Source organism: Nothobranchius furzeri, chromosome 19, assembly GCF_043380555.1.
Source record: "Nothobranchius furzeri strain GRZ-AD chromosome 19, NfurGRZ-RIMD1, whole genome shotgun sequence".
NCBI lineage: Eukaryota > Metazoa > Chordata > Actinopteri > Cyprinodontiformes > Nothobranchiidae > Nothobranchius > Nothobranchius furzeri.
Window position 1 is genome coordinate 22,701,742 of NC_091759.1, and position 24,730 is coordinate 22,726,471.

General features: G+C 44.7%; 3 protein-coding genes across 3 annotated transcripts in view; 2 read left to right on the top strand and 1 right to left on the bottom strand.

Annotated features, from left to right (window-relative positions):
- The window catches only part of LOC139064221 (collagen alpha-1(V) chain-like), a 71,899-nt gene extending 54,937 nt beyond the window's left edge, over positions 1–16,962 (top strand). The window contains exons 18-40 of the mRNA XM_070547276.1: positions 1,239–1,292; positions 1,426–1,479; positions 1,604–1,657; positions 1,763–1,807; positions 2,523–2,576; positions 3,012–3,056; positions 3,674–3,727; positions 3,986–4,030; positions 5,400–5,453; positions 5,537–5,581; positions 5,714–5,767; positions 13,571–13,615; positions 13,700–13,753; positions 13,867–13,974; positions 15,026–15,079; positions 15,154–15,207; positions 15,331–15,375; positions 16,061–16,114; positions 16,273–16,317; positions 16,412–16,464; positions 16,565–16,618; positions 16,690–16,743; positions 16,826–16,962. Of these exons, the coding sequence (XP_070403377.1) occupies positions 1,239–1,292; positions 1,426–1,479; positions 1,604–1,657; positions 1,763–1,807; positions 2,523–2,576; positions 3,012–3,056; positions 3,674–3,727; positions 3,986–4,030; positions 5,400–5,453; positions 5,537–5,581; positions 5,714–5,767; positions 13,571–13,615; positions 13,700–13,753; positions 13,867–13,974; positions 15,026–15,079; positions 15,154–15,207; positions 15,331–15,375; positions 16,061–16,114; positions 16,273–16,317; positions 16,412–16,464; positions 16,565–16,618; positions 16,690–16,735 (1,170 nt within the window). The 3' untranslated portion in view covers positions 16,736–16,743; positions 16,826–16,962. The remainder of the gene's footprint in view (positions 1–1,238; positions 1,293–1,425; positions 1,480–1,603; positions 1,658–1,762; positions 1,808–2,522; positions 2,577–3,011; positions 3,057–3,673; positions 3,728–3,985; positions 4,031–5,399; positions 5,454–5,536; positions 5,582–5,713; positions 5,768–13,570; positions 13,616–13,699; positions 13,754–13,866; positions 13,975–15,025; positions 15,080–15,153; positions 15,208–15,330; positions 15,376–16,060; positions 16,115–16,272; positions 16,318–16,411; positions 16,465–16,564; positions 16,619–16,689; positions 16,744–16,825) is intronic.
- LOC139064282 (uncharacterized) lies at positions 7,681–20,446 on the bottom strand. The gene is made up of 2 exons (XM_070547576.1): positions 20,311–20,446; positions 7,681–10,242 (listed from the first exon to the last, which is right to left on the bottom strand). The coding sequence occupies exon 2, from the start codon at positions 10,141–10,143 to the stop codon at positions 7,813–7,815; it is 2,331 nt and encodes a 776-aa protein (XP_070403677.1). The 5' UTR covers positions 10,144–10,242; positions 20,311–20,446; the 3' UTR covers positions 7,681–7,812.
- On the top strand, positions 16,850–24,076 carry LOC139064281 (collagen alpha-1(V) chain-like). Its single transcript, XM_070547575.1, has 26 exons — positions 16,850–17,023; positions 17,133–17,186; positions 18,113–18,220; positions 18,327–18,434; positions 19,337–19,390; positions 19,480–19,533; positions 19,614–19,721; positions 19,829–19,882; positions 19,951–20,004; positions 20,110–20,163; positions 20,249–20,302; positions 20,378–20,485; positions 20,565–20,618; positions 20,696–20,749; positions 20,825–20,878; positions 20,976–21,029; positions 21,911–22,018; positions 22,098–22,151; positions 22,242–22,403; positions 22,468–22,521; positions 22,593–22,628; positions 22,711–22,764; positions 22,830–23,330; positions 23,410–23,478; positions 23,549–23,785; positions 23,868–24,076. The coding sequence occupies exons 1-26, from the start codon at positions 16,850–16,852 to the stop codon at positions 24,012–24,014; spliced, it is 2,622 nt and encodes an 873-aa protein (XP_070403676.1). The 3' UTR covers positions 24,015–24,076.
- Positions 24,077–24,730: the final 654 nt, after the last annotated feature.

Genomic DNA, 24,730 nt, shown 5'->3' on the forward strand with positions numbered 1-24,730 from the left:
TGAGAGTGCAGTTATATACTGGTTAATATATTTTTGGGTTCAGTTGCTTTCATGTGGCCTAATGTGAGTCTATTTGGGATCATTGGAATGATCAGCAGCATTTCTTGATGTGACTTTATGGCAGTTGCCCAGGGCATCATCGCAAGGAGGATGGCATTCATTTACTTTTGTTTTATTTGGGGTTTTTTTCAGTCATTTTTGGAAATAGTGATTAATTTTGATTAATTCACAGCCTATGTTTAATTACATTTAAAAATTAGTTGTTTGACATCCCCAATTATAATAAATGTCTACAGATGAGATCAAACAAAACAGATGAGAATTGCCCTTAAAGAGCAAGTCACCCCCAAATAAACTTTTTTTTTTGCTGATAAACTAAATAAACGAGTGTCTAATCGTGCTGCAGACACGTGTAGTCAATAATTTGGCACTTCAGTGCATCTTAGTTAAAATGTAAATATTCTGCCTAAAACTGGCAGTGTTGTGCCGTTGTCAGGTAAAAACTCTGCACTGTATTTTAATTTAAATCAGCCACCGCTATTGGCTAAGAAGTATGCTATTATGTAAACTGGTACATTATGATGTCACAATGCTGTCGTGAGCCTGAGTGTGTGTGTATTTGTTAGCGGCTCTGCCCTCTCGGTCTGCCAGGCAACAGCATGTGTTGCATTTTTCAAACATGAAGCGGGAGTGGAGTTAGACTCTGGTAGGGGTTGACTTGCTCTTTAAGCTGTTTAACTTGGACCAAGCATTTTAGGTCACAGATAGGTGTAGCTTAGGGTCTCTGTCTATACACCTTATAAGACAATTTAGGTGATGGCATGTTGTTTTTCTGCTATTGAACTGTTTTCTAATAATGTTGTGTTTAATAAAGTGAAGGAAAGAGAAAAATAACGTTTCCCTAGCAGTTTTAAAAAATGTCCCTATGTAATCCGATTAATCGTGTCGAGACCCCATCCGATTAATCGATTATCCAAATAATCGTTTGTTGCAGCCCTAGTTGTTATCACAGATTCTACACATGCTAACACAGTGATTATAGTTTATAACAAACACTTGTGTTTTTTCAGAGGGCCAGGATAGCTCTTTGTGTTTTTTTTATAAGGTCGTTTTGGTCCTGTAATCTTTTTTTGCAAACACGACCATACAGAATCTTATTTGGGTTGTTTTAGTTGGTAAAAACAAACTTTACATTTAAAGTTTTAAAACATTTTAATATTGTCTGCTTGTGCTCTCAGGGTCGTGCTGGTGCTGATGGGCCTCGGGGAATGCCCGGAGAGCCCGGATCTAAAGTAAAGTATTCACTCTGTTATCATATTTGTCAAATAAAAACACAGGTTATTCCCTAAATAATAAATATTTGTGTTTTTAATCTATTCTGTTTGGTGTAGTCGTTGTGCCTTATGGTTTGTGTGTTCGTCTCAGGGCGATCGTGGCTTTGATGGTCTTCCTGGTTTGCCTGGTGACAAAGGACACAGGGTAAGTTCTTGGTAATGTGTAATGTATCCATGTGATATCATCGACGCTTGAATAACTGTTTGGGTTTTTTGGAAGTAGATGAAGTTTTCTGTGTTCTGATTTCTTCTGCTTTGGATCTTGTCAGGGTGACCCGGGACCAATGGGACCACCAGGATCTCAAGGAGAAGATGGAGAGAGGGTATGCACTGAAACAGAAAAACATCTAAAATACTTCAGTAATCTTACTTTGTGTTACTTTATATCAGTTTTGTCAGCATTTATTCACTCTTGTTTCTGTTTGTAGGGAGACGATGGAGACGTCGGACCCAGGGGTCTCCCAGGTGAACCCGTGAGTGTTTCCATGGCAACCAAAGAGATTTAACAGCTCATTTAGATTTTTATTGGCTGTGCATATTTACACATAATTTATTCACATACCGTATTTTCCAGACTATAAGTTGCACTTTTTTTCATAGTCTGGCTGGTCCTGCGACTTATATACCAAAGTGACTTATGTACCAAATTATGTGTACCGTGCTGCTGCGGGCCGGCTCCAGACCAGGAATGAGCTCCCCTGCCCCGCCATCACCTGCTGGAGACCGTTGCGCGCTGCTGCGGGCCGGCTCCGGTCCAGGTTTCAGCTCCTCTGCCCCGCTGGGAGGGTTTCAAACACCGCCATCACCTGCTGCAGCCTGTGGCAGGCGGGGTACTGCGGGCGCTCTCCCCACCCACTGGGAGGGTTTGAAACGCCGCCATCTTCTGCTGGAGACCGTGGCGCGCAGCTGCGCCCTGATTGTTTATTCTGTTATTATTACCGGTACTTGTCTTGCAATGTGAAACGCTTGGTCTCAGATTTTGTAAGAAAAGTAATAAAGTTTCCCCCCAAAATGCGACTTATAGTGCGACTTATATATGTTTTTTTCTTCATTATACATTTTATGGCTGGTGCGACTTATACTGCGGAAAATACGGTAGTTGAATTTGAGAGTATTGTTTTAGACCTTGAGTTTTCCCTGTTACTGAGTTTTATCTTACCCTAGATGTGTTTCTGCCTTTGTCTTTAGGGACCCCGTGGTCTGCTCGGGCCTAAAGGTCCTCCAGGAATCTCTGGACCTCCTGTAAGTAAACCACACAACACCCACAGCCATGCCTGAAGCAACAGTCTGTATCCTGATATGACGGCCGGGAAAGCTACTGATCCAGAAATTAGGATGTGATGTTCTTCAGTTTCTGCTGAAGGGAGGATTCTGGCAGCCATTTTTGACATCTACGCCATATATTTATATCTAACAGAGCTGTTTAGTGTAGTGTGACTTTTTTGTTTTGCTTTTATCTTGTTTTCATGAATCAGAATAATACAGCAGAACTTTATAGATATTGATGTTTAAAATGATGGACTTTCTCATCACCAGTGTCTGATATGCTGCGATTAAAGAATAAAAAGGGCATTTTCACTTTCTACCTGCAAAAAAGTGCTCTGATATAAACCAGTGAGGAAGTTGTTCACATGGGCAGCAAATGTTTTTTACTGTGTGCTCTCTCTCTCCTTCCAGGGTGTACGAGGAAATGATGGCCCTCACGGTCCCAAAGGAAATTTGGTCAGTAATGGTTAAAGCTTCTTTCCGGAGTATTTCTCTTATCCGATGGCACCATCTAGTGGCTGACAAGCATATCACACCAAAACGCAGTTCCTGTTTTTTTAAGATGGCGACTTCACATTTCTGTTTATAAATGTGCTTCTGTAGCGACAAACAGCAAAAACACGTTGTTTTACGAGTATTATTCTCCTTTGTGGTCTCACATATTTATATTTTAGAGACTTTCTTGTCCGTGAAAAGTTCCTCAACTCTGCATCAGCCGAGGTATTCCTTAAATTTGAAGCACGTACGCGGTAGTCTAACGCTATTGGTTAGTTCTGGTTGGCGCTCAGTTTCCTATTGCACGGCGCTCTGCAGGGCAGGGGGCGTGGTTAGCAAAAAAAAAAAAACAAGACGTATCGCTTACATTTTATCACAGGATGAGACAATCACTTTTACAGATTTCTGACAAATAATACATCATTTCTGAAACGGGAAAACTCCGGAAAGCAACTTTAACATGTCATCATGAAATTATCAGATTATTTACAAGTAGGATCTGAACTGTACAACCAGTCATTTCATAAATTTTACTACTCCTTTTGTACCTTCCAGTCACTTTTTATTTTATCTCTCAGGGTCCTCAAGGTGAGCCCGGACCTCCAGGCCAGCAGGGAACTCCAGGAACTCAGGTGAGACAACCTACCTGCCATTTGATGTTTTTTAGGAGTAAGAAGCTGCATCACTGGTATCATTGCCTTTATGTGACAGACCAACGTTTCTGCAGTTTTATTGTTCCTGTGTTGCTGAAGAATCCCCAGCTCTAGTGTGCTCTATAGTAATTTACAGGCTGCATCCCCTTTGGGGAGAGCAGTGTGTCTTTTCTGCATTTGCATACGACGTTTAGAGTAAAGAATACATAATTGGTTTTATATTTGTTGTTTTTGCAGGGAATGCCAGGACCTCAGGGAGCTATTGGACCTCCAGGAGAGAAAGTAAGTAACCCAGAATTTGTGTCCTAGATACTAGAAATACATTAAAATGTTGAAATCCTCAATGACCCTGCTGCTAGTTCCAGATCTTCCTCATGTTTAACTATTGTCTTCATAAACCAGAGGCCCTAATAACAAAAATCTAAAATATCCATGAACCTTATTTTTCAGCTTGTATTTTGGACAAACCAGCAGCAGTATAGACGTTAAACTGGTTTCACAAAAAGAATAGAAATACTGATATCCACTAAGGAATGTGAGACTCTATATCCACTGGGTCTGGGAATGCTAGAAATTAGGATTAGTCTTGGATTATATAGTTACTGTAATTTCTGGACTATAGAGCGCACCTCAATATAAGCCGCACCAACAAAAAAAAAAGGTTTTCTACACACACGCCGCACTCAAATACAAGCCGCGGCGCAGCAGCCACATGCAGGTCTCTGGCGCACAGCGCATGTACGGCCATAACATAAGATAATTAGACAGAAAGACGCTACACGGAGGTTTTTTGTTGTTGTTTTAATTCAACAAAACTAATTTTAAACACGGGTGAACGTGCCTGCAAGTTTAGAAAAGAGAACAGCACTGATAGCATTCATGTTTCTGGATGGTTATAAAATAAAAACAGCACTGACACGTTATTACCGTAATTAGCATGTTTAGAAGAAAAGAACAGCGCAGACTCAGCATTAATAAGCCCTGGATGATTAGAAAATAAAAACTGCACACAAAACATGCCTGGTTAGTAAATAAAACACACTTGCCTACCAGAAGAAGTCATTCGCTCTCATCTTCCCCTTGCGCACTAAAGCCATTAAAGTCCTCTTCTTCAGTGTCGGAGTTGAACAGCCTCAGAAGAGCTTCGTCACATACCTTTTCTGTGTCGATGTCAGTGTCGCTGTCCGTGTTGCTGTCATCATCCCCGGGTGAAGCTGGCTTGAATAAGTTCTTCCCGCTGCCGTCTCCAGCGCCGAACCATGGATTCATTCATGCCAAGCTTACGTGCGGCAGCACTGTTTCCCTCCTTTACTGCCAGATTGATGGCCTTCAACTTAAATGCGGCATCATATGAACTCATACGTGTAGTTACCATGACGAGGGGGTATGGATTTGAAAAAAAATCTTCGTCGTGCCGGCTGCTTGCATGTGTTAAATTAAAATGAGCACTTTCTTCGATTTCCACTTTTGACTTCCGCCTGTTTCACTTTCTGCTAAAGCGCCCCCTAGTGGCAGGTGAAGGAAAATCTGCAGTAAAGCCGCACCTCATTATAAGCCGCAGGGTTCAAAGCGTGGGAAAAAAGTAGCGGCTTATAGTCCGGAAAATACGGTACTCAGATTAAGCTCGTGACCACTTTGTGCTTCTTTCTAGGGTCCCAATGGAAAACCAGGTTTACCAGGAATGCCTGGAGCGGACGGCCCTCCTGTAAGTTTCCCTTTTAAAATATTAAATATGATTTTATGTATTTTTATTTGTCCAGAGACTCGAGCCCCATTTTCTGTTCTCAGGGTCACCCAGGAGAGGAGGGTCCATCAGGCACTAAAGGAAACCAGGTAGGTGTCGATTTAAACCACCTAATCTGTTTCATCCTAAACTTTTTTCTGTGTGTATTTAGAATAATTAGAGTAGATCTTTGTGGTTTTAGTTGTCTTATGCTTCTAACTCATCTTCCTGATCATCTCCAGGGTCCCAACGGTCCTCAAGGAGCCATCGGCTATCCTGGCCCTCGTGGCATCAAGGTCGGAACATTTATTTAATATTTTATCAAAATGTTCATAGATACCAACACATTTTCTGTTCATGTCACTTAATTATGAGTGGCTGCCGATATCCAATACTTTAAAAATGCATTAAAATAAGAAAACGGGGGAACACACCTGAGTTGTGCTCACCAGAGGTGGTCAGACTGCCGTGAGACCACATGCTGATGCGGTTGGCCCTGGGTTCCTCCTAATGTGAGACAATGTTGGACCCCATGGCTAAAGCGTGTCAGCAGGTTCTGCAAGAGCAAAGCATTGATGCTATAGACTGCTCCGCCCGTTTCCCAGACCCGAGTCCAGTTGAACACTTCTAGGACATCATGTCTCGCTCCATCCACCAACACCACGTTGCACCACAGACAGTCCAGGAGCTGGCAGATGTTTTAGTCCAGGTAGCAGCAGTAGCTCAGGAGGTTGAGGGGGTTGTCCAGTTATCAGAAGGTTGTAGCGGTGTGGATTGACTTCGTATTTATTAAATGATCAATAAGATGTGGTGTTTCATATAAATATGAAATATCAATCTGATTGATCTTTGAATATTTGAACTAACGTTCCTTTAGGTTCTTTGACTCTTCAGGGAACACACACTTCGTATTCATTCAGACAGAGTCAAGGATATAGTTTATAAAAATGAGTTTAATTGTATTTTCTAAACTAATGATTAAACATGACAAAGTATGGATGATGGTTGTACAGGATAACAGATGATGAATGAAATGGTGGAATGTGAGCTACATGTTTCAGATGTCTGAGTTTTAAAATCAGTTTGGCTGTATGGTTTAATAAGCTAGATTGTTCATAAAACCATCCGATGCCATTTGTGTCGAGTCTACGCACCCTTGTATGAAGGTCCACGTGAGATCCAGGGGGTCAAGAGGTCGGGATGGAGACCTCCGAGTAGGGCTGCTCTGTTACGACCTCAGCCTGGTCTAGGTTCAGGGAGGCCTAACACAGGAACGTGAGAAAAGAAAAGAACCAATCTGACACCAAGTCACAATAAAAAGAAAGTCCTTTTATTAACTAAAGGTGTCCCTAAGGGAGAAAAAAACCTGTTTAATGAAAACAGGAGTTTAATTCAGGCTGCAGGAACAAATGCTGAGGGCTTAAAGTAACTAAAGGAGCAAATAACAATGGGAACGGAAACTCACTGGTTCTGAAAATAAACCAGGAACAACGGAGCTTGCCCGGAGGCCTTACCAAAAGGTCCACAGGTGAACCAACTCACCCACGCAACAGTCAACTCTGTTAGGAGCAAAGAAAACCGGAGCTCAACCGGTTTTCTTATGCGGGTGGAAATTAAACCAGCCAGGGGCAACCGTCCACAAGTTCTCCAAAGTAAGCAATCTTTCACTCCAATCCTCTCTCCAGTCCTCTCTCTGTCAGCCTCAATCCTCTCTCTCTCTCGCTCTCTCCTCTCCCTCGCTGTCCTCTCTGAGCAGCGCTGATCTTTATCTGCTCCAGCTGGGTGATTCCTGATGGGAGTCAGCTGCATAGAGTGAAGCCAGGGAGCTGGGCGCTCTCCAAGGTCCTGAAAATGGTGCAGGAATAAGGGTGCGGAGTAGAAGCTGAGCGCTAGAGAACTCAGGGTCCGTAACACCCCCATACCTAAAGTAAAGAAAAATGGTGGAAGTGAAAACAGAATAAAAACACCATTTTTCTCATAATGTGTCTCCCCCTCTTTTTTTTCTACCAGAAACACCAAACGCCCACACAGAGACCGAGTCCCCGCCATCTGCCTAACCAAAAACTAACTAAAAATAAGCCTAGCTCTTCATGTGGATTTGGGCGGGCAGATTAAGCACGGTGCAAAAGACACAAAAAAACATAACCAGCAAAGAGAGGTTCTCTTTCTGGAGTGCTGCCGAGAAGGTGAAAATGAATCACCAACACTAACCCATGGGCCACAACACTAACAAAATAACAAATAGATTATCCCCTAAAGAGGAAATAATCTCTCCACACTAGCCAGGGGATCTCAGTCATCTGAAAACTGATCGTGGGTGCTGAAGGATCGCGATAAACAATCAGCGATGACATTCTCGGTTCCTTTCCGGTGGCGGCTTCATGTGTTTGCAGCCATCACAGGACGCTTGAGCACCAACATCCAATACAAACGGGACCTTTGGAGACAGTAAAAATGTTAGTGTAGCTACCACAGCAGCAACTTTCTTATAAAAACAATGAGTTGCGAGGTTCGTGGTTAAGCTGGTCGGTTCCAGATGAGTAACAGGATTTTCCAAAGCCAACAGGTCATCCCAGGAGGAAGTGTGAGTAACTATGTTATCCAGATAAATGCTGCACAAAGGAAGTTCTGGCGCCACTAGATGGGTTTGGGTAACCTCAGCCAGAACTGGAGTGATGGCAGCGGCTGCGCACACCGCGGCCTCACCGGGTGGTTGTGCAGTAGTCTGAGGAGACAGATATCTTTCTAACATGTTAACATTAGGAACACAAATTTTCCTGCGACGGTCTGTGATGTTTTTAGCTACTGGTTTACACCAATTTCTCAGAAACACATCATTTTTAATAACATAACCAGTAGTTCCATTTATTTTCTTTCCCACATGCTCAAAGCAGTCGGTCAGAGATTTATCAGACCGTTGTTCCGCCTCCAAAGAAGCCGGACTTAGCGGAAACATGTTGGACAACACTTCATTTGTGACCAGATGAGTGGAAGAAGTTGTTTCAGCGGGATTAAGAACATCACTCTGCGAATCGTCAAACAAACTGGAGAGATCCAAAATCTCATGCGCTCTCTTAGCTTGAGATCGGGTACACACACAAGTGGGGAGCACTCCTGCGGGAGTCTCCTCACACTCTCCGGGTGCGATGTTCTCTTTCACCACTGGGGGAGGAATGACCGCACCTCCAGCCAAGTCGTTCCCTAAAAGAAGAGCTACACCTTCCACAGGCAAGGAAGGGCAGACTGCTACGTCACACAACCCAGTAAAGAGTCCACTCCTTAAGTAAATCCTGTGAAGCGGGCGAGAAACAGGCACAGCATTTACTCCAGCCAACAACACGGAAGAGCCGGTAGAGCTCAAGTCATCAAATGGCAACGCTTTCTGTGAAATTAACGTCTGAGAAGCCCCAGTGTCTCTTAAAATCTTAACAGGGGTCAGCTTTTCACAGCTTTCTGTAAGAGACACTTGTCCTTCTGACATGAAAGGACCAAAACCACGGTTATTTTCTCCCGACTTGGAGACAAAACCCACGGGCTGCGCAGCAGACCCTCTTTTTTCATTCCTCCGCTTGAGGATTACACAATCCCTCGCGACATGCCCCACCAGGTGGCAATAATAACAGCGAGGTTTCTGAGGACGAGGAGGAGAAGGAGAGTTTCTAAAAGGTGTTACTGACACAGGGCGAGCAGATTCACCCTGATGAACACCACCAACACGGTGCGTCAACACAAACTCATCCGCCAGTAGGGCGGCTGAGGAGAGAGAAGAGACTTGTCTTTCATTTAAATATAATGCCAACCTCTCTGGCAAACACTTCTTAAATTCCTCCAGGAGAATTAGCTCTTTAAGATCCTGTAGAGTTTCAACCTTTGAGGCAAGGATCCATTTCTCAAACATCAGAGCTTTTTCTCTGGAGAACTCAACATAAGTTTGCGTGGAGAGTTTTACATTCTGTGACCGGAACTTCTGACGATAGGCTTCAGGAACCAACTCATAAGCAACAAGAACAGCAGCTTTCACTTTATTATAATCCATGCTGTCAGATAAAGAAAGAGAAGCAATTACCTCTTGAGCCTTTCCGGTTAACTTACACTGCAGCATAGTGGACCACACCTCTTGGGGCCAGTCTAAAGCGGCAGCCAGACGCTCGAATGTAGCGAAGTAGCTGTCAACCTCGCTCTCCCGGAAAGTCGGCACCAGAACAAGGCACTTGCTGATGTCACACTCGTTTCTCTGTTTGTCCATGGACCTCTCGTGCTCATAGTTTGTAGTAGAAGAAACACCTCCTCTTGCTTGGTATTCCAACTCCATACGTTTCAGTTTTAACTTTGTTTCAGCCTCGATCTCACAGCGGCGGATCTCCAGTTCGATTTGCTGCAATCGGGACTTTTCCTCAGCCTCATACTTCATGCGGGCCAGCCTGAGACGAAGACGTGCATTCTCCATACTAGCAGCAGAGGAAGTGGTGGATAAACTCTCTCCTGTGAACGGCGTCTGCCGCGAAAGAGCGTCCTGTTCATCTGGGACAGAAGGGCGCTCGGGTGCAGCACCCACAGGAACGGAAGTAGCAGCTTTCACAGTCTGTCCATCCTCCATGTCCTGTTTCAGGGGCAAATCAGAAGAGTCACTGAAAGGAGGTTGTAACAAACCTTCCTTTTCCAACGCGGCCATCACAGAATCCTTTAAGTCCTTTTTCAGCAGGTTCTGGATGCCTTGGAGACCGAGGTGTACAGCCAACTCTGCCAGTTCGGTCCTTTTGAAGCTTTCGACCTGGTCCCGAGAAGGGGCAGACAGAAACTCTTTTAAATTAAACATGCTCACGTTAGCACAACAACACGGGTACTCAAATCACACCACCAATCACGTTAACGTAACAAATGAATCAATAACAAAATAAAATCCCGGACGAGCTCCCAATATGTTACGACCTCAGCCTGGTCTAGGTTCAGGGAGGCCTAACACAGGAACGTGAGAAAAGAAAAGAACCAATCTGACACCAAGTCACAATAAAAAGAAAGTCCTTTTATTAACTAAAGGTGTCCCTAAGGGAGAAAAAAACCTGTTTAATGAAAACAGGAGTTTAATTCAGGCTGCAGGAACAAATGCTGAGGGCTTAAAGTAACTAAAGGAGCAAATAACAATGGGAACGGAAACTCACTGGTTCTGAAAATAAACCAGGAACAACGGAGCTTGCCCGGAGGCCTTACCAAAAGGTCCACAGGTGAACCAACTCACCCACGCAACAGTCAACTCTGTTAGGAGCAAAGAAAACCGGAGCTCAACCGGTTTTCTTATGCGGGTGGAAATTAAACCAGCCAGGGGCAACCGTCCACAAGTTCTCCAAAGTAAGCAATCTTTCACTCCAATCCTCTCTCCAGTCCTCTCTCTGTCAGCCTCAATCCTCTCTCTCTCTCGCTCTCTCCTCTCCCTCGCTGTCCTCTCTGAGCAGCGCTGATCTTTATCTGCTCCAGCTGGGTGATTCCTGATGGGAGTCAGCTGCATAGAGTGAAGCCAGGGAGCTGGGCGCTCTCCAAGGTCCTGAAAATGGTGCAGGAATAAGGGTGCGGAGTAGAAGCTGAGCGCTAGAGAACTCAGGGTCCGTAACATGCTCAATTAATCGAATTTTTATCCCAATTATGATCTGAGTTTTGAACGATTATAAAAACAAAACAAGCCGATTATTTGCTCCTCCCACTTGCACTGCCCTGAGTTGCAAATGAAGCGCTCCTCCCACAGTGTTGCCAACTTAGCGACTTCAACGCTATTTCTAACAGCTTTTCAGACCCCCTTCTTGACTTTTGAAATCGTAAAAATACCTAGCGAACACCTCAGAAACATCTCTGGTAACCTTAGCTACTTTCTGGATAACTGTCGTTGACATTTCTTGCAGGTTAGCTAAACACTCCGCCTGCGCTCCGGACCGTTCTTCAGGACATTAGGAAAGGGAATGATGTAGTGATGTGTCAGTCGCTAAAGAAACAGCTCTCAGAGCCGGTTCCCTGTTGGATTAAACAGAGTGAGTGACACACACCGTAACTGCGGGCTCCTGAGCCGCTAAAAACAGCTAAATGTGCACGTGCGGTGTGCTAAACACACGTACAGCTTGCCCATGATTGCTGTGAAACCGGGTTGGGGGTGGGGGGTGCAGCTGTGGTTGGGACAATTATTACATTAACTGATGGACCTATAAATAAATAGTTTATAAATAAGGTAGAAATAAGTTCCTCACGCTGATAAATAATAACTAATCTCTCTGAGGACACGGTGCTAGTGCACTCTCCTACAGCACCTTGACATGACTAAATAAATGTTACGCAACATTTTATGAACATCAATTTATTTGCATTTATTTGTTATAAATGCCACTGTATAATTCTTGCTGTCAGTATTAGCAAGATATATGTATTTGGGTCTGTACTGGTTAGACTTAAATGAGTTAAACCAAGGTCTATAGCCCTTGGGTCATAAACTATGAGCTATAAGTATATTGGTCTTTTTATACTGGGAATCAGGAGTTATTTTAGTGATCATCTTGTTTCTTGTTTAATTTTGTCCTGATTGTGCCCTGAGCAATTTTATGACAGAATAAAAACAAATAAAATCAACATAAATTGAAAAATCATCTTAAATAATCGAGATCTCGATTTCAGTCACAATAATCATGATTATTATTTTTGTCATAATCGAGCAGCCCTACCTCGGAGCATGACCCATCTAGTCTGAGATACCTTCAGGTGACGGCAGGAAGCTGGAGTGTCTATTTTGCATCTGAGGCTGTTGTGTCTGATGTCACTTGCAAGCTTTGCAGAGCAATGTTTTGACCTGAGGTCAGATAAGAGGGTGGTCCCAAATGCTTGCTCACTGGTCGCCTAAACCGAGTGAACTCTGAAGAACTAACTAGATCAGGAAGTGATCCTTGTCTATATCAAATGTTTACAAATCAGAATTTGACACGTTTAAAGGCGTTGCCAGACAGATGTGATGCATTCCTGGATGTGGGATGCAGTTTGTGTCTACAAGTAAATTTCTGGTAATTTTTGATGAAATATTTGACCTTTTGGTAAGTTACAAGGTTCAATCCTGGCTCCCACCAGAGAATGCTGCTGTTGTGTCCCTGGGCAAGACCCCTAACCCGCCTTGCTTGATGGTGGTGGTTGGAGAGACTGGTGGTGCCAGTGTGTGGCAGTCTCTGCCGTCAATGCGCCCCAGGGCAGCTGTGGCTACAATATAGCTCATCATCACCAGCGTGTGAATGAGTGAATGACCGATTATGTTGTGAGGTTGTAGAACCCTGTGAGGAGATCCCTCAAGAGACCATCCTCCACCTCATCAGGAGCATGCCCAAGAGTTGTAGAGATCGTACAAACGTGGAGGCCACACCCACTACTGAGCCTCATTTTCTTTTGTTTTAAGGACGTGACATCAAAGCTGGACCAGCCTGTTGTTTTTCCACTTTTATTTTGAGTACGACTCCAAATCCAAACCTCCGTGGGTTATGTTTGATTTCCATTCATAATTTTTGTGTTTGTTGTCGGCACGTTCAGCTAAAGAACATTCAGATCTAGTCTTATTTTTGTGTTACCTTTATTTTTTGAGCAGTGTATTAACTCATATACTGCCAATGATGACAAAAGTCAACATTTTAAATCCAACCGTTCACTGCCATTTGCATGTTTTTACTGTGTGGGCGTCGGACGAGCCCCCGCACCGTGAGAACAAACATCTCGGCTCTAAAGCCGATCTTCATCCGCGTACGTCACGTGATCAGGAAGCAGAACATCCAGGTGTTAGGAGATCGTTTTGGGCCGCTGCTGTAAAAAAAAAAAGTGAGGCGCGAACCGGAAAAGATTCTGCCGATCACAATTCAACAACGGATTATGAAAGAATGGATAACGCTCGAAACGCGCTGATTCTTCCTGATGTAAGAGGTGGGTCTCCGCTTTGTTTTGGCGTCGACATCATCCTAGCGCGCAACGTTCTGTGACTCTTAAAAAATGGCGAGAAACGCTGGCAGCGAATGAGTTAATGATATATTTTAAAGTTTTTTCATGTCATATTTAAAAAGATTAAACCACCAAACATTTTGTTTTGATTGCAGGGAGTGCAAGGAATCCGCGGTCTAAAGGGTCACAAAGGAGAGAAGGTAACTCCTCCGTTACCGCCTAAAATCAGTCATGTGAAATGTCCTAAATATCCCCGATTGACAGATAACTGTTTTTGTTTGTAGGGAGAAGATGGCTTCCCAGGAATTAAGGGAGATTTTGGCATCAAGGGAGAGAGGGTAAAATAAATGATAGCTAATAAGTTTGTGGTGGATAAGATTAGATGATGTTTCAGTCCTGTTTCATGTTTGCTTTATTGTGACTGTTGTTATCTGATGTTCCTCACTGGTAGGGTGAGATTGGAGTTTCAGGGCCCAGAGGAGAAGATGGCCCAGAGGGACCAAAGGGTCGTGTTGGACCTCCTGGAGAACTCGGACCAATTGGGCTTGCTGGAGAGAAGGTACGACCGTTTAAATCAGAGAAGAATATAAAGATGAGCTCACGGTTGTACTTCCTTTTGTGGTTTATGGAAAAAAGGGTGACATTTTTTACTTTGTGGCATTTTAATTAGTTTTAAAAGAGGATGTCACATAATACAGGACTTCTGGTTTAATGTCATGGGCGTGCGTTGTGCTGACTGCAGTTCCTCTAACGACCACACGTGCGCGCTGCAGCTTTAAATCAAAAATAACTTTAGGCCCTAGGCCTTTTTTCTTTGGGCCCTGGCGCCTCCCAATCAGGGGCCTTTGGAGTTTCATGTTCCAAGTGTCAGTGGTTGTTTGCATTACCCGAGCACAGCTACAATCAAAACAGTTTAGATTGTAAACAAAGCTCTTTTTGGTTTCTGATACATTAAGATAAAATAATACTTGAACTTTATTTTAAAAGAGCTGCCCTGTGTGAAAGTGCTGACAGGATGGAGGTTGTGAGTTCAAATTCCATTTGGGAAATTTAGTCAATTGTTTTATTTATTCCAGGGATCCTCAACTACATTTGTTCAAGGTTTTTTTTTTTCAGCAGACACCAGAGAAGGCCAGATGCTCTTCTAAAATAAAGTTCAAACATCATTGTATCTTAATTTATTACAATTTAAAATGGCCTTGTTTCCCATCTGGGCTGTTTGATTGTGGTTTTAGTTGTTTGGAGAATGTGGACAGTTGTAGATGTCTGGGACATGAAACTGTAGAGGCCCCCAGTTGGGGGGTGTTAGGGTTTAACAGGTTAAACAGGAACATTAAAGGTAGATACATATTGATTAGTTTTATATGGTGATGTATATCAGTATCAACAGATGTGGAAAATAAGATATGTCGCCCACCCCTGTTCTAAAGTTTTATTTTAGCTTTATTAAACTAAACATGTTTCCTCTAAATTTACTGCAGGACACAATAACTCAACTACAGCATCTGAGAATAAAACTAGCTGCTTGTCTCCTTTTCTACCTAAACATTTACCTGAAACCCGCTAATATACTTTTTGTGCATTTTATGACATCGTTGACATTTTTCCAGGGTAAACTTGGTGTACCTGGACTTCCTGGATACCCTGGAAGACAAGGACCCAAGGTAAATAAACACTTGTACATCAGAAGTTAGTTAATGTTTTCTATAATTACTGATATAAAGATGTTTGTTTTTAGGGATCTCTTGGATTCCCTGGATTTCCTGGTTCTAATGGAGAGAAGGGAACGCGGGTGAGCTGTTATACTTGTTATCAAAGCAGGAGTTACCTTCCTGAAACATTAAAACTAGTGATGATTTTACCCAGACGTAGTTGTGCTTTATTAGTTTGTAACTTGTTTTCTTTTTTAAATCAGGGTGTTTCTGGAAAACAAGGACCAAGAGGACAAAGAGGACCAACGGTAAAGTTCTCATTTACTCAGAGCTCCTAGTCAGACCAGAGGAACTAAACAGAAGCTGATTTGTGTCGACATCATTTAGCACCAGTGCAGTTACAATTATAACCACTGGGGGTCAGCAGAGACGACCTTTGGTCAGTAACAGTTTAGGTGGTGTTGCACTGTGCTTATAATGATTCAATTCAAGTTTATTTATAAAGCGCCAAATCACGACCAGAGTCGTCTCAAGGACCTTCACACAGTAAACATTCCAATCCAGGTCAATTCATTAAGCCAATCAGAAAAATGTTTCCTATATGAGGAACCCAGCAGGTTGCATCAAGTCACTGACGAGTGTCAGAGTCTTTACAGCAATCCTCATACTAAGCAAGCATGCAACGACAGTGGAGAGGAAAACTCCCTTTTAACAGGAAGAAACCTCCAGAGAATCCTGGCTCAGTATAAGCAGCCATCCTCCACGACTCACTGGGGATCGAGAAGACAAAAACACACACAATGGTTACATTGTGATTTCTTAGTAAATAGTCTATTTGGTGAGAGATAAACTTTATTGTATTTCTCCCAGTGGATCTATAATTAAACGGGTAAACTAGTAGTAGCACGTCATGGTTTAATGTGTTAATTTGGTTGCATTTATAATTTTTTCTGGATCAGGAAATCTATTTTAACTCTTGTCTGTGATCACCAGGGTCCTCGAGGGCAGAGAGGACCGAGGGGATCAACAGGAAAACTAGGAGCAAAGGTTTGTCTAAACATCGAAACACCCAGGCTTAGCAACGTTCTCCAAATGTACGCTTTTCCCTTTTATCAAATCTTCATATGAATGATTTCTTATTTATACAATAATCTAAAAGTATTTTTGTGTGTCAAACAGACCTAAAATATTATATTTCCTCATAGGGAACGTCTGGAAGTGACGGCCCTCCTGGTCCTCCTGGAGAGAGGGTGAGTTCTTATTTGCTGCTACAGGAAATCATGAAACGATTTAATTAGGTTATAATTTATGTTCTAATTTTATACGATGTCATGGTCTGATCAGGGATTACCGGACCTCAAGGAGCCAACGGCTTCCCCGGACCAAAGGGACCTCCAGTAAGTCTGGTTTCTGCTTTTTGCTGCTGAAGACTTAGGTTATTGTTTTGAAATGGGAGCTGAAGTTTTTGGGGAATTAAGGAAAACTAATACTTCACAGGGACCACCAGGAAAGGACGGACTGCCTGGACATCCTGGACAGAGAGGAGAAGTCGTAAGTTTGTAGATAAACTTAGTTTAAGGTGTTCTGCTGCATCTTTAGGTTCACCAAGTCTTCTTCTACAGGGGTTCCAAGGTAAAGTGGGTCCACCTGGGCCTCCTGGAGTTGTAGGGCCTCAGGTGGGTTAATCCATCCGGTTCCATCATTTCACAGCTTTTGCAACAACGCTGTCATAGTCTTTTTTTCCCTCCATCCTCCTAGGGTCCATCCGGTGAAACGGGCCCCATGGGTGAGCGTGGGCACCCTGGACCTCCAGGTCCTCCAGGAGAGCAGGGACTTTCTGGTCCGTCAGGAAAGGAGGGCACCAAGGGAGACCCCGGACCTCCAGGAGGCCCTGGTAAAGATGGGCCTCCTGGTCTGAGAGGATTCCCTGGAGAGAGAGGACTTCCTGGAACCCCTGTGAGTGAAACGAGTTCAGACCATCAGAGTTTGATGCTTTATGTTTCTCTAGAGGGTTTAGTGGAGCTCAGGTGAAACCGTGATGAGATCTTTTGATGTTTCCTTCCAGGGTGGTGGAGGACTGAAGGGAAGCGAAGGACCTGCTGGACCTCCTGGACCTGCTGTATGTTTTGAACAATCTTATGAAACTTAACCCTCAGGCTTCGTTAGGGACTTTTTTGTCCATTTGGGCAGTTTTTGTTTTTCGTTTTGACACCATTTCACCACCGTTTGTGCATACGGTAAAAAATGTTGTCGCAAAACCGCTCTCTGGACAAATTTGGAATTTTTAAAATAGACCAAGGGAACACTATGAAAGAAACACTTGAGACTTTAGAGGACAAAAACGTCCGCTTGTAAAAGTGGCTATAAAAATTTTTTTAATGTTTTTTTTTTCACACATCTGTTGAACAACTTCAGCCCTGCTCAAACATGAAAAAATTCAGTCATTTTGAGGCTTTTAACCCTTGAAATGCCAGTTTAAATACTCAGTCATTGATGTAATTTATGAAGAAAAAAAACTAAAACTGAGTTATTTTCTAAAAAAAGACATTTTTTTGCCTGGGGTGTTTAGTTCCAATCAGTCTTGATTATGTTATGAAATATCTAAAATTTAGAATTTTTTACATTTATAGTTTTTACATAGCAACAGATTTAAAATTCACTATACACTCGAGCCATTAGAGGACAAAAACGTCCCATTGACTTCAATGCAAACCACAGTTTTTGATCCTGCATCATCTGCAGCAAGTAATCATGCTTTCTGTGATGTTATGGTTTCATTTTGGACAAAAGTAGTCAAATTAATGATTTTTACTGTTCACCACCAAATTCTGTCATTTCTCCATACGTTGCCCAGGCGAGAAAGCTAAAAAACCCTTACAAGCGGACGTTTTTGCCCTCTAATGACTCTTTTGTATGAAAGTTAAAGTGAAGCCTGAGGGTTAAGGTCGTTTCTGTCAGAGTCAGGCTGATGTTGATGTCAGAAGACCCAATCAAAGGTAGAAGTACTCGCTCACTGTTAAGTGTACCAACATGTGTACTTTCTAGGGTTCTCCTGGTGAGAGAGGTTCTGCTGGAACCACTGGACCTGTGGGACCTCCTGGCAGACCAGGTCCTCAAGGACCACCAGGACAAGCTGGAGAGAAGGGCGTTCCAGTGAGTTATCAGGACGTTTTTAATCAGTAACACAAACCTAAAATATATCCTTTAACTCGGCGTGGCGAGCTAAAGACAGAATAACTTCAGACGTTCTCCTTTACAGGGCGAGAAAGGCCCCATTGGCCCAGCAGGGCGGGATGGAGTCCAGGGTCCAGTGGGTCTGCCCGGCCCTGCTGGATCACCTGGAGTACCTGGAGAGGATGGAGATAAGGTGAGTAACTCCACATGACCGTCCCAAGACTTTAGTCACAGTCGATCAAAACCGACTTCTACATTATTTTAGTTATGGGACATTTTAGATCCTAATTATAGATATTCCTTATTAAATCCTTTACAACGTTCATTATGTCCTCTTTTTAAATATTAAACGAGGTTCTTTTTGCTTCGGACATGAAGGTGTTTCTAGTTACCTTTACATGTTTCGACCGTCGTCTGCGGTCTTCTTCAGAAGTGTCACAGGTGTTTGTGTGACGCGTCTATCAGCTGGTCTTCTGGTGGGCGTGGTCAAGCCGGGTCGGTCACGCCCACCTCCGCTGGCTGGTCTTTGGAGAAGGGAATCCCAGGTGCGAGACAGCTGATAGGCCCCCTCGTCTCTGTTCATGTTCCCGTTTCCTTATTTCTGTTGCCTCACAAGGACAACAACAAAAAAGCAGAGGAGCAAACCTTCAAGTCAGCCATGTCAGATCGTTGCAAACAAAATAATCACATCATGGACTGGGATCAAGGGAAAATTATCAACACCGAGAACAACCGGTTCAAACGTTGGGTCAGGGAGGCAATAGAAATGAGGAAACGGGAGCATGAACAGAGACGAGGGGGCCTATCAGCTGTCTCGCACCTGGGATTCCCTTCTCCAAAGACCAGCCCGCTCCGGGTTGGCCACGCCCACCCGAAGAACAGCTGATAAAGACGCGTCACACAAACATCTGTGACACTTCTGAAGAAGACCGCAGACGACGGTCGAAACATGTAAAGGTAACTAGAAACACCTTCATGTCCGAAGCAAAAAGAACCTCCTCTAATATTCCTTATTAAATATTCTAAATGAACGTGCATCTATTATCCTGACCAATAATAGTCGTATGCTCAAACTTTGATAAAACGTGTCTTCAGGGTGAAGTTGGAGAACACGGTCAGAAGGGAGCCAAGGGGGGGAAAGGAGAGCATGTGAGTGACTTAGTGAAGCCCTCGTGTGTCGTATTATTATTATTAATAATATTCATGTTTTAAAGCTAAAATGCGTGTTTTCATGTTAGGGTCCTCCTGGTCCACCTGGCCCAAACGGTCCAGTTGGCCAACCCGGTCCTGCTGTGAGTAGAAACAGATCAAAATGCTGATTTGGTGCTTGGATGTGGGCTGCATACCATTTCTTATCTCCTCTGTGGGGCAGGGGGCAGATGGAGAGCTGGGACCAAGGGGGCAGCAGGGACCTTTTGGAGCTAAAGGTGACGAAGGAACTCGAGGATTCCCGGGAGCTCCGGGACCTATCGGACTTCAGGTGAAAGAAGAAAAACCAATAAACAGTTTTCTGTTGGAGTCGCTCGTGTTTAGGTTCCTGAGCTAAGCTGCTAACCAGTTTTTGGTTAAATTTCTTCTGGTCTACAGGGCCTGCCTGGACCATCGGGTGAGAAGGGAGAGACCGGAGACATTGGGCCATTGGTGAGCTTAAAACAACTGGAGATGTGGCTTCTTTCTTCTACAGCAATACAACTTTTTTATGTCTCCAGGGTCCTCCTGGACCTCCGGGACCCCGCGGACCTGCTGGACCCAACGGAGCCGACGTGAGTGCTTGGAGCTCTTCTAGTTGCTTCTGTAGTTTTTACCAAGTCAGATCTGTTAGTAGGAACTTTGTCTCTCATTACATTTGTTTCATGGTTGTATTTCAGGGACCTCAAGGTCCTCCTGGTGGTTTGGGTAATCCTGGACCTCTTGGAGAGAAGGTGCAGCATTGGAGGATTTTCCTGCATGACTTTAATAGTCTCTCATAAAATAGCTGCTATAAGACATTCAGTGTTTGCTCCACAGGGAGAGCCTGGTGAGGCGGGAGCACCTGGAGTTGTTGGAGAACCAGGAAAGAAGGTGAGTACCTGAGTGACCCAAAGTCTTCTGATGCCCCGCTGACCGGTTAGCTAACAGCCGTGTTCTCGTTGTCAGGGTCTTCGTGGAGAACGCGGAGAGAAGGGAGAAGCTGGACAACCTGGAACTGCTGGACCTGCTGGAGGACGAGGACGACCTGGAGATGATGGACCCAAAGGAAACCCAGTAAGACGCAGTGAAGCAGTTCTTCTACCATCCAGACACCCAGACCTGTCACTTATTGTGACTGGTTTTGTAATTTCAGGGCCCAGTTGGTTCCCCTGGAGACCCTGGTGCTCCTGGTGAGGTTGGACCCAGAGTAAGTGTCTTTAGTTTTACAGACCATCTCCTGCACCACCAAACATCTCATCTAATCCTGATCGGCTTTGACTTCAGGGTCAAGATGGCGCCAAAGGAGAGAGAGGAGAGGACGGTGAAGCAGGAGAGTCGGTGAGTAAAACGATGCAACAGGAACATCAAACACGGTTTGTCCCCTAAATCTCATGGATCCATTTCCTGTTACAGGGTTCTCCAGGACCTCCCGGTGAGAACGGACCACCTGGTCCTCCAGGAAAAAGGGTAAAGTTTGATAGCCCAGATGGATGGATGTATCCGCCTATCGCTTTTAAATAAGCATCCGATAGATAAATTATTCCTAAACTATTTTATTCATCAGGGACCTGCTGGGACCAGAGGACCGGAGGGCCGACAAGGAGAGAAGGGAACCAAAGTGAGTCGTTTTTACAGATGATCAACATGCAGATTTAAACACTAGAAAACCCTTAACTCATTCGCTGCCGGCGTTTCTCACCGTTTTTTTAAGAGTCACAGGACGTTGCGCGCTAGGATGATGTCAACGCCAAAGCTACCAAAACAAAGCGGAGAGTCGCCTCTTACATCAGGAAGAATCCGCGCGTTTCGAGCGTTATCCGTTCTTTCATGATCCGTTGTTGAATTGTGATCGGCAGACGCTTTTCCGGTTCGTGCCTCACTTTTTTTTACAGCAGCGGCCCAAAACGATCTCCTAAGACATGGATGTTCTGCTTCCTGATCACGTGACGTGTGACGTACGCGGATGAAGATCGGCTTTAGAGCCGAGATGTTTGTTCTCACGGAGCGGGGGCTCGTCCGACGCCCACACAGTAAAGACATGCAGTGAATGAGTTAAAGAGGACGTCTCCTGATCCCGTTAAGTAAATCATTTCCATCCATAAAAATAGTAATTTTACATTTACAAAAGTAAAGCTGGGAATTATGAGCTTTGTTTAAACAGCTTCATTGTTCTAAGCTTCAGTCAAATTAATAAATTACATTAATTTTGTGATTTTATTACTCAAACTCTAACGTCAAAATAAAAATAAACATTTCAGCACATTTAGATTCAGATCAGCCTCCAAAGCAGTGATGGCCATTCCTGCTCCTGGAGGTCTGCTAACCAGCGTGTTTCAGGTGTTTCCCTGCTGACTAAAATCAGATGTTGGAGCAGAGAAACAACTAAAACATGCTGGGTAGCGGAGGACCTGGATTACAACATAAAACGCACTTCAAGCCTACAGAGTTTCTCATGCAGAAGTAGAAAATTAACACGCTGATGGTTCTCGTCACCTTTAGGGGGATCCAGGTGCCGTCGGGCCCCCAGGGAAGACCGGCCCTGTTGGTCCTCAGGGTCAGCCGGGAAAACCGGGAACAGAAGGTCTCAGAGGACTTCCAGGATCAGTGGTGGGTTTTCCTGGGAGTCAGAATCAGCAGCGTTTGCATTTAGTTAGAATCCAGCAGCTGATCCTGTTTGATGTTTCAGGGAGAGCAAGGATCTCCAGGATCTGCTGGACAGACGGGCCCACCTGGACCTATCGTAAGTCAATGACATCATCACTATTCACTAAAGCTGGTTGGTTAAATGTGAGTTTACCTTTTCCTCACCTCCTCCTCTGATGTGCTGCAGGGACCTCCCGGTCTACCTGGCCTGCGTGGAGATCCTGGTGCAAAGGGTGAGAAGGGTCACCAGGGTCTCATCGGTCTGATCGGACCTTCAGGAGAGCAGGGAGAGAAAGGAGACCGGGGCATGCCTGGGCCTCATGGATCCACCGGACCTAAAGGAGAACCTGTGAGTTACATGAGCAGCAGCTCCACGCCTGTCATCGTTTATTATAAAACGTGTCTCCCTACAGGGGATGGCTGGAGGTACTGGACCTCTGGGTCCTGCTGGTCCTCCTGGGCTTCCTGTGAGTTTTTTACCATCTTATTCAGATCTTCTTGTTATTGTTGGAAAACTGACGTCTGCTCTGTTTTTCAGGGTCCGCAAGGTGTCAAAGGAGCAAAGGGCTCCAGTGTGAGTTGGTGTTTGCACGGCTTTAGTTGAGGCGTGTTAACAAACTGTTTAAATGGCTGATTCTAAAATCTTTCTGCTTTAGGGAGGAGCAGGTCCAAAGGGAGAGAAGGGTGTGCAAGGACCTCCTGGGCCTCCTGTAAGTTTAATACTTGTTTAAATACTTCATAAAAGTCTGAGTTAAGTTAGATTCTTCTGTGCCAGGGTCCCCCAGGCGAGGCCATTCAGCCTCTGCCCATTCTGAGGAGTCCCAAGACTAAACGCTCCATCGATGCCAGCCAGCTGCTGCCTGAGTTCGACCCCGATGCGCCAGCCTCCGACACCACTGGTACGGAGTTCCTGATGGGCAGTGAAGGCATGGAGGAGATCTTCGGATCCCTGAACTCGCTAAGGCAGGAGATCGAGACGATGCGTTTCCCTCTGGGGACTCGGGACAGTCCGGCTCGCACCTGCCAGGACCTGCAGCTCAGCCAGCCGGACCTCCAGGATGGTGAGAGGATCACATGCTGCTTATTCGGGTTGTTTTCGGTTTCCTTTAGAGTAAAAGCCACCAACACAAACACCACCAGAGCTTCTGTAACTTCTCACCTTTCTGCAGGAGAGTACTGGATTGACCCAAACCAAGGCTGCTCCAGAGACTCCTTCAAGGTCTTCTGTAATTTCACTAAAGGAGAGACGTGTCTGTACCCCAGAGACGTCGACACGGTCAGTCAGACCTAAATCATCATAGAAACATCAAACTAAACTGGTTTAACTGATGCCACAGGAACCTTTCTGACTGCAGGTGAAGATGAGCTCCTGGGACAAGGAGACTCCAGGGTCGTGGTACAGTCAGTTCACCACTGGTAGCAAGGTCAGTAACACTCGGAGAGGTTAAAAATGGCAGCCGCCATGACCTTCACTTGTTTACTTCCTGATCTCAGTTCTCCTACGTGGATTTGAACGGCGAGCCCGTGGGCGTGGTCCAGCTGGGCTTCCTGCGCCTCCTGAGCGTCCAGGCCCGTCAGAACCTCACCTACCACTACCACCGCTCCGTGGCCTGGGGCGACCGAAGCGCCAAGAACAACCACAAGAGGGCGCTGCACTTCAGAGGCGCCAACGAGGAAGAGCTGAGCTACGAGACCAGCCCTTACATCAAAGCCTTGGTGGACGGCTGCTCCGTGAGTTCACAGCTGATTCTGAGTGTGTGTTCTGGGTGGGTTCACCTGGAAATCTGACGCGTGTCCCCGTCTCTCTCCACAGTACCGGAAAGGCTTCGACAGGACGGTCCTGGAGATCAACACGCCTCAGGTGGAGCACCTCCCTCTGCTGGACATCAAGGTGTCAGACTTTGGGGAGAGCAACCAGCAGTTTGGGTTTGAAGTTGGACCTGTCTGTTTCCAAGGCTGAACTGACACACACACACACACACACACACACACACACACACACACACACACACACACACACACGATAAACATACAGGCCCAGTAAATTAACTTGTAAATGATATAAACACACACACACACACCTACGTGCCTCTGGAGCCCTCCCAGCAAAACATGGACCAAAGAGAGGAAACATCGACTGGGAGGAAAATAAACAGGAAGAACGACGTTCCTGGGAATCAAACAAAGTGTTCTTCAACAGGCCTGGACCCAGGCTTACTCCTCCCTGCTGACACCTTCATCCACTTCCTGCTCCACCTCCCCTCCTCTTTAAGAAAAGGTCCACGATCAGACGTTACCCTACTTCTGTAATTCCCACATGCAGCAACAGGACCAACAGTTTCACACCCGAATCTATTCTTCTAAAGCCAGATTTGTCCTAATCTAAGCATCGGTTACGTCACATCCTGTCACTTCTAATAAAGCAAGCAGGGAACGGACCACATGCCACCATCAGGCTCTGATCGGAGTCGTCTTTCTGCTCTAAAAGCTTTATTATCTAACAGTGTGCCTCAGAGCTCAAATTGATCATTAGAATATATATATGTGGTGCTTTTTAAAGGTTAGTGAGACCAGAGAGACGGTGAAGCGAGACTAAAGCCATCACGTACCTGAGTGGCCTCCAGACACCACTTCAGTATTCCGGTGCTGATCCAGACCCGGTGTTTTCTGTTCCTG